Raw genomic sequence first — 12,675 nt, forward strand, 5'->3', positions numbered from 1 at the left:
GCCGTGCTCAGCATGCCCAGGGCTTGGCTTCTGGTGTCACGGGAGACAGGGCTGGTCTTGCTCTCCGTCGCGTGGGTTGGACTCCGCCAACAACTGTGGTCCCAGAGGAGCCAGAGCGAGGCCAGGGATTCTAAGGATCTGTGTGCTGTTGATCTCAGGAAACACCCAACCTTCCTGAGTCAGGTCTCTTTCTCTAACTAGTTTAAAACAAATTAAAAGTTTTAAGAGACTAGCTAAAATGTTTATTTAATATTTCATATCCAACCAGAGAAGGCTTGGGTTAATAAAATGAAGGCACTGAGGATAACCTGGAAAATGAATTTCTCATTTTTTGGCCTGTTTTGGTATTTGGGTGTTCTTAAAATCTAACTTTTATTTTATTTTTTTGAGATCTAACTTTTAATCGACACTGCTTTTTAGAGTGAATGCTCCTGTTGGTAATAATCACAGAAGCAAACACATACTTGCTTTACTTTTTTGACTATGAAAGCAAGATAAAAAGTAATATAAAAATTGTTTATACTGTTATAGTTTATGTTAATTATAATTTATCTCTATTCATTTCTGTGTAGACAAAATGATTCATAATTTTAAAGTCTAACTAATATTTTTTAATGATAAAAAAGGAATAAAATAGGGTAGTTAGTGAGGGGAATAGTACATGTGTTTTTAAAAATTTCAAACTTTAAAAGACTTCTGTTGGAATATCAATATATTCTTCTGTCGTTAGTGTGTAGACAAATTTTCCCCTTGAAAGTATACTTAAACCTATGATTTGAAGTCTTATACTTCAATTTTGACTTACACAATTTTTTACTTTAAGATAAATTTTTTCCTCCAGAACTTACCCAGTCCTTTCAATACCCAAGAACAAGCTAAGGTCACTGTTTTGTGAACTCACAGCACAGGAATTTCCCAAATCCTGTATCAAGAGTATGAACCAGCCTTTTTTGTTACTGTTTGGTAAGGTTATTTTAATAAACTTTTGCAGATATAACCATTAAACTCTTGTTAAGCTATATATCTTACTTATCTGCATGGTAAACAATATCATGATAATGTTAGGACAGTCCTAGACAATCTGGGATTCCTAGAACCGTAATTTGGGGGAAAAAGAAACCACGGAGAAGTATGGGTTAAGTCTCCCCATTTCCTTCCATTACATTTTCACTACATTATTCTCCCATTTCTTCAAGTCCAAACTCCACCCTACTTGGTACACAACTCAGGTGCCACAGCCTCTGAAACCATTTTTTTTAACACAGTCAGCTGGAAGCCAGCTCTTCCTTCTATCGACTCCCAGAGAAGTCACCTCTCCAGTCCCTCCGCAAGGCCTTCTCTGTCCTGCATTATTTGCTTCTGCACTTGCCATATGCTCCCTCCCAGACAGGGAGCCCATCAAGGGGGCCATCTTGCACCCCCTTCTCATCTTCTGTGCCGTGTAATGTGTTAACTTTCCCACAGTAGGTTGTCAAGGAGTACTGAAGGTGTGCTTAACCATTGTTAGCCATACCAGATTGTCAAGAGAATGAAAAACACATTCAGATGTATTTTTTTTTAGGAAGCCCTTGGCCGGGAAAGAAAGCCACAAGAGGAGAAAATGCTTCGAGAGGTGAATCGGATAATTGGCACGCAAAAGTGACACATTCAATTCCTTCACCTTTATATAACCTCGAGAAGATCAAACGTTAATAAAATATTCATCTTGAGTTTTCACAAGCCAGACTTTGATTTAAAACTCTTGGGTATGTGAATGTCAAGCTAGGCCCAATACACGGCCTCATGTATTTTTAATTTAAACAGGGATCTGTAAAACATTTATACATGCCTGATATGAACAAAACTAAGTGAAAATTTCTCAGTGGTCACCACAAAGAAGAAAACAGAATCTAGGACCAGCTGTTAAACTTCTGTCAAAGCACAAGGGAAAAACATCTCATTGGGAAATGTCAGTCCAATGTGGCGTAGCCAAAACGCTTTGTCTTACCTTCAGTGAATCAAAGCAGGCAATGACTCTTCCGTTTTCAACCTGGCAACTCTTGGGGGGGTGAGCAAATTTGCATTCCTCATCAGAGCGAGAGCAGGTTCCCCTTTGGAACTGTCTGCAGACCTCCAACGTCAGCCATTTGGTGTCTCTGACTGGGGCGACATTCAAAGCCATGATGACCAAGTACTTTGGATCCTGTTAGTTGCTGTTAAATGGTGAAATCAAGGCAAGTTCCAAGGACCCAGAACTATTGTGGCGAAAAGCCCCACATGGAAGTCTGAGGGTACGTGATAAATCGCTCAGGGAAGTCCAATCCGAGAAACAGAGAGAGAGGAGGATTTGTCGGCAGGTAGTCAGACATCCATCAGTAGGCCCCACTGGAAAACCGTGGGCCGAAATAAGAGCGTGCTCAGTGTCATCTCCGGCTGTGAAGGTCCGAGTCTCCCGGCCGTTTTGCAGACACCACTGTTTTCAACAAAGCGGCTTCAATATCATGGCATTCCTTGGGAGAATCTGTATAGTTCTGAAGCTTACTACAGCTATGGACGATGATGGAAAATAAGCCACTTCGATGTTCAGATCTTGGCAGGATTTCTTTTTCCTTCCACCCTTTTAAGCTCCGAAAGCAGACAGTTGAGGTATCTTCACGCACTCCTAAGGTCAGGGTAATTTGCCACAGAAACAAGACTTGAAAACACAACCAGAGCTCCCGGGCTGCAGTGTCCAGCAACAGCGACTCCACACAGGCACTTTTAAATCATCAACCTGCAAAACACCGATAAAATATCAACGGGCACCCAAACTCAACAAAATCAACACTTGAACAAATTCTTTAGCTCTCATCAAGAATTTGCAAAAAGGCATCTGAGACCTTTGAGCTTTGAGTACAGTAGGGAAAGTTATGCATTAAAAAAAAGGGGGGGGGAGAGAAGAAAAAAACCACGCAACTGCATCCGTATTGCAGAAACGAGCCAGGCAGCCATCCAAAAGTTAGGAGTGGCTCAAAGAGATGAGTGTGGCAGACACAATAATTAGGCATTCCGAATCCATTCAATCTAATGCGCTCCATCGCCAAAAGAGTGTAATAGAACTGTAGCTTCCAATTAATTTCACATTTGGGCCATTGATTTTATTGTTGAAAATGCTATAAACAATTATTTGGGATGTGTCTTTCCTATATAATAAGGATATTGTTCTTCTGGATGAAATGCAGGCTCCTTATTCTTTATATCTTTCCTAGTTTACAGAGATTTGAACTTAGAGATGAATAGATAGAGATTTCTTGATATTTAGTCTCATATCGCTTATACTTTTCTGTCTACTGTTATTACTTCCTTAAATGTTCGTGTCCCCCTCTATGCTGTAAGCATAGGGAACTCAGGGAATAAGGACTGTTTGTGTTTTCAATTCCGTATCCCTAGAGCCTTAGGTCATGGCTACTCGGTCCTCAAAAAATATTTATTGACAGACTTGACTGATGATTGACTCACTGACTGAATGAATGCAAGTTAATTTTAGGTTCAGTTTAGACTTTAATGGAGTTACCACCTAAAGATGCTCTATTTGGCGGAATGCTGGAATTAACTATCTACAGCAAAAATATAACTAGTAAGTTCAGATTTCTAAAATCAGCATATTTCATTTCTTTTACTATTTTCAAGGGTTGTGAAATTATTAAAAACCTTAACCATTTAACATTATTGGGTCAAGCATGCATAAAGGAGTAACTAGCAGGAGTTGGTCATTTTCATACATTGTATATGCCACATGTAACCTTAAATCCGTGCTTAGCCTTGATATCTTTTTTAAAAATTTATGACTAAGACCTTAATGGAGACTGGAAGTAGGTTATTTGAAATCAGCATATTCCAAATAAGTTCAGAAAACAATAAGCCTTACGTGGTTTGCAAGTGCTCCTGGAAAGAGCAGGTCCCACACTCAGTTAAGTTTAGTTAGCTCCAGGTAAGTCAACCTGAATGGGCTTCCGTGCAACATGGCTTCCCCCCACCCCCTGACCTTGACTGACTTTCTAACAGGGGGAGAGAAGCAACGGGTCTCTCAGCCTTATCTGGTTATGAAACATTTATCTAGCAGCACATCCCTTGGGACGAGTAGGAAGTGCTACTTCATCCCCATACTTTGACTTCTTAGTGGATGTGTTTGAGTGAGTTTTAACTGGCTGTGCATTTGAGGACACTGGAAACCTTGAAAGCTATGACACATACCTAACTTCAACTGCAAAATATTTGAGGGGACAGGCAGGCTCCTGCTTGCCTGGCAGGCAGCGCTGTGTTCCCAGCAGCTAACATCAACCAGCTTAACTCGGGGCATTTAAGACGATGAGTTTAATAACTGAATGTGCTCCGGGTCAGGTTTCACAGACCAGCCTGGACCTGCAGCCTCATCACCCCAACCCCCACCGCCACCCCCCGTGGAGGACAAAGCATGAGGGAAGCCAGGGACAAGGAAATACTTCTCCCTGTGTACTCAGTGCAGGTGAGGCACTAAGAATAAGGACATGTCAAAAGCTGGCTTGGACACATTGCATTTATATGTGAAACATATTTATGGAGCCCCTGAATCCCATGGACCGAGGCCCAGTGGAGTTGCAGGACCAGAAAGACACGGGAGGCGCTCATTCTCGAAGCCTGCAACGTCATCTCTGCAGAGGCTCCGCGTGTAGGGAAAGAACCAGGTGACCGTGTGGATACGTGGACGGCACGTGACCACTCAAGCATCCCTGAAGCAGGAGCCGTGCGCTCAGCCCAGTCCCGTGAAGGCGGTACACTTTTGCTTATACTTTTAGAAAACAAGACATTTTTTGCGGGGGGGGGGGGGGGAACAAAGTACCATTTCTAGTCACTAAAGAAACCCAACCAGAATTTAGATGACCAAACTCTATCACGATGAACTTGCTTTCAAGAGCAGAACAGCCAAGCTCTCTGAGAGCCAGAGTCCTGCGCATGCCACAGACGTTCCAGGAGGGGAGGGAGGTGCATCACACACTGCACCTCAGTGGACGGCCCCCTCCACCTCCCAGAAATCCGCTCTTCCTCCCTGCTGGTTCTCTGTTTCCTAAAAGTGGCAGAGCTCCTGTCATCAAAGACGCCACCAAAGGAAAGGGGCCATGATGGATATGGATGGAGAACGACTTTAAACACGGTCATCAAGGGGCAAGATCAAACCACACGAACTCATAAACCAAAGACATGCTGACTCTACCAGACTACAAGTTCCTGGGGTCGGAAGGGGCGGGTGTTATCTGTTGGGGTTTTACTCTCCAAAACAGAAGCCACTTGTCACACGTGGACATTGAGCCCCTGACATGTAGCCAGTGCCACAGAGGAACGAAATTGAAGAATAGTATTTAGTCTTAAGGAGTGTAAATTTAACTTAAAACTGATTCCGAGTTACTGGAAAACTTTTGAGTGTTCTTGGACCGACTTGAGTACGTGAATCTACTTTTCAGTTGTGAAGTTTATGAAATCCAAATAAAGATCAAGTATTTCCAATCAAAATTTCGCATCCGAGTTGAGAGGCGTATAAAATCAATGTGTATTTCACACTTCGAAGTGGGAAATACACAGTAATCTCGAAGACTTAGTATGAAAAGAAGACAGCGAAAACATCTCATTAATATTGAATATAAAATAATAATGTTACTTTATAATTACTACATGGCAAATTGATAGTCTTTTTTAATACATTGGAATAAATATTATTGTTATAATTATCATTAAAGTTAAATGATAACTCCCTTTTAGCACCTCAAAATTCAGAATTATCTGTGAAGCTCTTGTCATACTTCTGTTGATGGCACTATCTTAGTGGCTTTTGCATTTCTTCTACTGGCCGACATAGAATTCTCCGGAATAGCGGAAAGTACCCTGTCCTAAGATCCAGCATTTCTGGCCCTCGTTTTGCCAGGCATCCTTCAGATGACCTTGGGTAAGTCCATGTCTCTGAGTTCCGGTTTCCTCATTTGCAAAGGGTTGATAACAGCCTCTACCTACTTTATAAGGCTGCTGCCACGACGGACAGATTGCAGAGGAAACGCAGGAATACTTTGTAAACAGCAAAGTGCTAGCCAAATGCAAGGGATGAAAGGAGGAGTTGCTGTGTACCTATTCATCGAATAAATGCACCTTACGGCTTTCTCTCTCTCTGCAACAGTTCTCTGTCAGTGCCCAGGGTTGTGCCCGGGGTGGGTCTGCTCCATCCATGGGTTCTGAAGCCAGGGCAGTGCCTCAGAGCCAAAAGAGCTGACTTCTCTGGAGCACCCTCCACTTCTCAGACTGTCAGACTGTTGTAGTTTGCAGCCGAAGGGGACCCACAGAGAACTTTCTCCAAGCACAAAACCAACAGTGTTGCTACAAAGGCCTGAACCTGCTCTCTTTCTCCAGCGTCTACTAACCCGGAAATGAATGAAGTCCTTTTAGGGCCCAAGCTGTCACCCCAGGTGTGATATGTCGCCTGAATATGCTGGTGGCATTGACAGAGAGCCTTCTTGGTTGGAGGGCTTCATGGACACGCTCTGGGTGAGCGAGGAAGAATGGGTCGTGTTTTCTAGTTCATCTGCCCGGGGGCTCCCCATTCAAATACATCTCTATGGAGCGGGCACGTTTTTCTAATTCCCAGAAAGGTCCCATGTATGTCAGCACTGGCCTTGATTCTATGCAAGGCACAATCTACCTGTCCTAGAAGTTTCTGGATTGTACTGAGAAATAGGGTCTCTTACTCACAGTATTTTCTAATTTTTTCCTAAGTTTCTCCCAATGCTTGGCTTTCATTTTCTCACTTTTTTTTTTTTTTTTTTTTGACTCGTGCTTCAGTCTTGTTGCCAACAGCCCGGTAATCCCACTCCAAAGAGCCCCGTGCAGTGCAGAACCCGGGCAGGGTGTGGAAGCGGCTGTTCCCAGCCGTTTCTCTGTCCTCTTCAGGCATTCGGCAGCCTCCGGTGGTCTCCCCCTGCTGCCTTGCTAAGCCCCTCACGGAGGGGGTCTTTCTCTTTGCCTTTGAATGGTCAGCGGAGTCCCCACCTCACCCCGAAGCGGTGTTCCTGCCTGACCTCCTTCCTCTCCCTTTGACAGCCACGCTATGGGCCATCTTTCAACACTGTCTGAAAACTACTTTTAAGGAAATACCAGCATTCCCTAATTCACGAGAGCTCTAAGTGTTGATTTTCAAATCTCTGGAGTTCGGTTTAGTGGCCGGTTCCTTGAATACGCTCAACAAATGCTTGTCACAGGAACTCCCGACCCTCCCCCAACGAGCGTTTGCGTTTCAATAGGGACCACAGTCTAATCCGCAGGGACCAGGCTTCAGACTGGGGATTCCCCTAGTTCCCTGTAGGAAAATTCCAGCAGGTGTGACTGCCTCGCCCTGTTGCTGCCAAGTAGGTTGGGGATAAGAATAAAGAGCTTTCCCAGGGAAAAATAATCGGAACTTCAAGACCCAGAAATTCTCCAAGTGTGGTGCCTGGGTCAGCCGCCAGCAGCAGCAGCCGCCGCCGCAGCCACCGCCCCCCAGGGGCCTGTTAGAAGTGCAGATTCTCAGGTCTCAGGTCCAGGGACTGAATTGCAAACCCAGGGGGCGGGGCCCAGCGATCTGTTTCAACAAGCTCTCGGGGTGCCACTCTGAAGCCAGCCCGAGTCTGAGAACCGCGGTGGTAAGCAATGCTCGCCACCTTCTGCACGCCAGGCACCCCGCTGGGCGCTGCAGGAACAAAGGCGTCTGTCCTCATTTCATCACGCAGTCTCGGGCTCACGGATTCTCACAGAAACAATGGTAGGAAGGCTGGCTGGGGGCTTCCCCCAGTGGCTATGTGTCTGATCAATAAAAACAAACAAAACAAAACAAGACAAAACTAGACTAAACAGAAAACACCGGAGACATTTGTCCCAGATAAGGCCTCTTTCTATGAGAATTAACGCATAATCCGTAGGCTGTATTCAGGCCTCGGGTGGGGGTGGATGGGACTTTGTTTACAAGACCTCTGTCGAAGGGTGGACTGTCTCAGGGGCCTGGTGGTCCTTGGTGACCAGCGGCTCAGTCCTCGGTCCCTTTCTGCCGGAGGTCTTTACAGAGGGGCTGTTTTGTAGCACCCACCCTCTGCAGACAGCTCCAGCTCTAACCAATATCGCGATTCACCGTGTGACTCATCCTCAAAGGGAAGGCGAGCCTGAAGTTCAAGGACGCAGAAACAAGGTTCTCCTTGTATTTCCTGAAATATCAAAGGACCCGCCATTCGACTTTACAGAATAATTAATCCCAAGCTATTTTTAGGGTCTTTACTTACGTGACGTTTCCTTTTTCCAAATCTATCCAGAACTCACCTCGGAGTTCGATTTTCAGAAATCTGTGACTTGGACAGCGTAAAAGAATCCGCTGCCGACAGTCGTTTACAACCGCCCCGTGATGTGGCCTGGTGACAGCCTATCATTCTACCACCGGGGAGGCCAGCGCCCTGCCTCCCACACCAGCGCCCTGCCTCCCACACGTCTCAGACAAGCCTGGACTCTGGACCCCAGGTGTCCCTGCCTTGCCAACGCTTTGTAGCTGCTTTGTACAGTTTTGAAGGGAAAAGCATCCATCATGTCCGATCTTGAGACTGAGATTGTTCGAAATTTAAGACTGCCTTCAGGAAAAATAGTTCTGCCGCACACAGCTACCTCCAGTTCACTGTCGGTCATCCTCGGTATTTTAGCTGTCTGCCAGGCCTGGGCCTCCTAGGGAGCTGATTAAAGGATCCTTGCAAAACAACTGATTTCTGAGTCAGACAGTCAAGGGCTCATTATCCATTAGGTAATTTATGGGGTGCCTTTAATTTTATTTTGCATAAATCTAATTATAACCGAGAAGCTATGCCTCCCCGAGTTTCCTCTTCCTTGTTCTGGGAGTTGCGGCGTTTTCCAGCTTTGATTTTGAAAATTCTTAAAATACAGTTCTTCAGAACTGAGCTTTCCTTCCTGTGAGTGGTTTCATGTTTGAGCCTCTCACCTCTATTTCTGGAGCTTCTGCGAAAATAGCTCTCAATGTGCTCTTTCCCTGGATCAATGAACGACTCGGCCACATCCTGAGCCTATCAGATGCAGACGCCTGGGCTGGACCGGGGACCTGCAGGAGCTGCGTGCGGCTGGAGCACTGGGCTGAGGGCCACTTGACCTCCAGGAGTGGGGGCAATCCTGCCCTGGAATCACAGCCTCGCGAGAAGAGGTCTCTCGCAAGTCTTACCCCCAGGACGCCGAATGGACCAGTAAAAATACAGAGACGAGACAGGTCCCGCTGCGAAAGAAACCAAGAACCTCATTGACTTGTTGATAGAAAAATGCATAAAGGGAGAATAGCAAAAGTGCTTGTCCTTAAAGAGATTTTTTCCCCTAAATACCTTAACATGGGTTTCTTTTTTAACTTTATTGCACATGTAAGTGAAATGGTGTTTTGAAACATCTGCAGGGTGTAGGGGTAACAACCAAGTTGTCTACCCTGATTCCAGTTGCTCCCCTTCCCCAAGGAGCTGTGTGATGCCACGTAAGCTCTCTGAGCTTCAGTTTCTTTGTGTGGAACCCAGGGGGCGAAAAGTACCTAAGCCGTAAATATATACATATATTGCAACCGCAGTATATTTAGTACTGTGTTACAAGGACTCCCTGCATGCTCTCTAGCCCTCGCCGACCTTAGAGGAGGCATCCTTACATCTATCACCCATGTGCGTGTCCACCCACACACGAGACAGGTGGAAATGACTTCTACTCACAGCAAACGTGAAAGTGCCAAAGTTCTGCCAAGTGAAGCAAGCGTCAGTAGCAGAAGGTACAAGAAGGGTCCTTTCTGTGAAGGACATACTGTGAAGTCTTCCCCCAAGACAACCCTTTGATAGATACTTGCTCTTTTGAGACTGACCCCAAACCCACGTTCATTCCAAGCCAGGTAAGAAGCACGGCTAATGGCCATGCCTTCATTTTGTGTGGCCCTTTGCTCGTGTGGCCGTATTTTCAAATACATTTCCATACGGAGAAGAAAACATACGTGGATACGCCAGGTCACAGAGTGAGTCGGACAAGTTCATGACAACGGTAACAGAAGGAAGAACTCCCAACTAATTCTTTCCCTCGTATCTTGTCTCTTAAAGTACAAGTAGCAAATTCATAAAATCAGGGCTCAGGTTCACACGTGGAATTAATTCTCCAGTCCATTTGCTTTGCCGTTTCCAGGAATGGGCAGAGAAAGAAATCCCACCTTCAATGAGAGGAGGAGAAATGTCTAAATGTACTTCCGAAACTACAGCCAGCTACAATTTATGCAAACACGTATTTGTATTCAAAGTATGTTTTTCCCCCGCATCTGTGTTTTCTATCTAAACCTTTATAATTCTGTTAGGAGCCGTTCTTACTAGAATAAAAGCGGTGGTATTAGATGCCATTTAAGATGGACAGTGCTTGCTGGTTTCCCGGATGTCCAGGACCCCACGGCTGCAGTCCCAGAGGGCAGCCTGCAGCCTGTAGCCCGGCCCTGCACGCCCGGAGGAGTCTCTGTCGGAACATGCACTTCCTTCCCCGGCCGCAGGCTCTGGGGCGCGGGCCGCTTTGCCACTGAGCGTCTCCCTTTTCTCTTTCTTCCACGGCCACCGGCCAGCTACGGCATCTGCCTGGACACCTGCTAATGCCGATACCCCTTTTCTGGACCAGATTTTCACAGCATAACTTTTTATGACGTACAATCTAGACAACATGCACACATTTAAAAAAAAATTCAATCTATTGCCATACCTGAAATATAACTAAGACATCAAAGGAAGTAACTTTTTATAAAAATAAATAATGTATTTTAAAATCTCAACATTCAGGCACAGGTCTATTAGGAGACAGAATGAAGTGGTCGAATAGTTACACCCGTGTGTGTGTGTGTGTGGCTTATTTTGAATGTGACGGACACAAACACAGACCGACAGGTATGACAAGGGGTGTGTGGCTTTTCAAAACGCCAAACCATTCCTGTTAAGGGTCCTGACAAGCGAAAGAACACTTTGCCTCCATTTACACAGTTGTGGTATTTGTGCAAACTTGAGTTTTATTACGACTGTCCAAAAAATACAAAACAAATGTGAGAAATCACTTCGGACAAACGTGTACAACAGAGTTACGATCTTGACCCACATCACGATGAACAGGTGTGCGTGTGTGTGTGTGTGCCTGCTTTTCTCTATGTTAACACCCAGCAGGGCCGTCCAAGGTCATGGGACACCAGCCAGCTCTTAACACGGGGGGAGCCATATTCACTGCATGACAGCAAAACCCTTCACTCCTGCCCGCCACATTCCAGAGACGCTTTCCAGTCGTTTAAGAAACGGGGGACAAAAATGCTTGCTTAAATTTCTAAAGTTCTCTTTAGGGGATGACATTTTCCCATCGGTAATACTGCTAGAGGGTCTTAGGCTACAGAAATCTGACCTAAGAAGACGGTATAAAACATGAGGATCACCAGTGCCGCAGAAGTGGGGGAGCACCAGAGAGACTTAGACAGGACCCCCACTGGAGAAAGCTCTCTCTGGCAGCATCCTCCAGGGTGCGCTAGACTTAGAAGACCCCCCGGGCGGTGAACTTGGTTAGAGATTACAGCAATGGTCTAGGCGAAGAGGAATAATCCGGGCTGAAATTACATCGCAGTGGCGGGAAGGAGCCAACCCCCGATCGTTGGTTCATAAATAAGCTGGTTAAAAATAAATAACCTCTGGGGCCCGGGAATACGGAGAGCAGGGAAGAGAGGCGTCAAAGAGACTTCAACGTTCGGTTCGATCCTGCGCGGGCGGAAGGACACCGCCGCGCGGTCCGGCGGGAAGGGCACCGGGAAGCGGGGGGGCCAGGGGAAGCGGGGGGCCAGGGGAAGCGGGGGGCCAGGGGAAGCGGGGCGCAGAGCTGTGGTCATGGACACGCCCCTAGGACCTCAGACGCTGAAGTGAGTGGCACAGAAAGGGACAGGCACTAAGCTTTTGTATCTGTATCTGCATCTGTGTGTCCATCTAGGAGGGAAAAGGGAAAGGCTTGAGCAGGGCCAAGCGCAGGACATTCACTTGTTGAGAGGTGACAGATGAAAAGAGCAGCAAGCGAAGCACAGGGGGAAATGGCAGTCCAAAGCTCCTCTGCCTACTGCGGCATGAAGGGCGCCGGGAGAGCTCGGAGTGCCCGGATGGAGGGAGTAGACAGAAAAGCCCAAGGCCGCGAGGAGGTCAAGGGCATGTGGACGGTGAGTGGGGGCTAGACGTCATAAGCAGGATGGCACCGCTGACCTTCCAGGTGGCCGTGTCTGTAGCCCACAGCAGGGTGGGGGGAGGGAAGGGCCCTGGGGCTCCCCGGGGTGCTGGGTGCTGCTAGAACAGCCTGGGCAGCAAGGAGAGTTTTGAACTCGTTGCGTCTTGCAGGCCGGCGGGCACGGGCTGCCTGTGCACTCTGGAGAAGGCACCCTTTCGGATGCCAGGTTTGCTCAGGGAACTGGATGGAGGTAGGAAGCAAAGCACCTAGGAGAGGAGAGCACTTGCTTCCCCATCGCCCTTCCTGCCTTTCTTTTCTGAATGAAGGAGGGAAACACAGGGGGTCCCTGGGGGAGGGCAGGGTGGCGGGGGTGCCAGCGAGCTGGAATCCACCGAAGGAGAGGGAGAGCGGGCAAGACCCCTGGACTTTATTCACTGGGGC

General features: G+C 46.7%; 1 protein-coding gene and 1 long non-coding RNA gene across 9 annotated transcripts in view; both read right to left on the bottom strand.

The window, feature by feature from the left end:
- Positions 1-12,675, bottom strand: part of MBNL2 (muscleblind like splicing regulator 2) — a 152,657-nt gene that overhangs the window by 100,674 nt on the left and 39,308 nt on the right. For all 8 annotated transcript variants that reach the window (XM_028527071.2, XM_028527072.2, XM_028527073.2 and 5 more), the window contains exon 2: positions 1,988-2,752. In XM_028527071.2, the coding sequence (XP_028382872.1) occupies positions 1,988-2,161 (174 nt within the window). In that variant the 5' untranslated portion in view covers positions 2,162-2,752. The remainder of the gene's footprint in view (positions 1-1,987; positions 2,753-12,675) is intronic.
- LOC118497308 lies at positions 835-1,962 on the bottom strand. Its single transcript, XR_004899832.1, has 2 exons — positions 1,007-1,962; positions 835-945 (listed from the first exon to the last, which is right to left on the bottom strand). It is a non-coding gene; the product is annotated as an uncharacterized LOC118497308 (long non-coding RNA).

The sequence above is a fragment of the Phyllostomus discolor genome, chromosome 11 (assembly GCF_004126475.2).
Source record: "Phyllostomus discolor isolate MPI-MPIP mPhyDis1 chromosome 11, mPhyDis1.pri.v3, whole genome shotgun sequence".
Lineage (NCBI taxonomy): Eukaryota > Metazoa > Chordata > Mammalia > Chiroptera > Phyllostomidae > Phyllostomus > Phyllostomus discolor.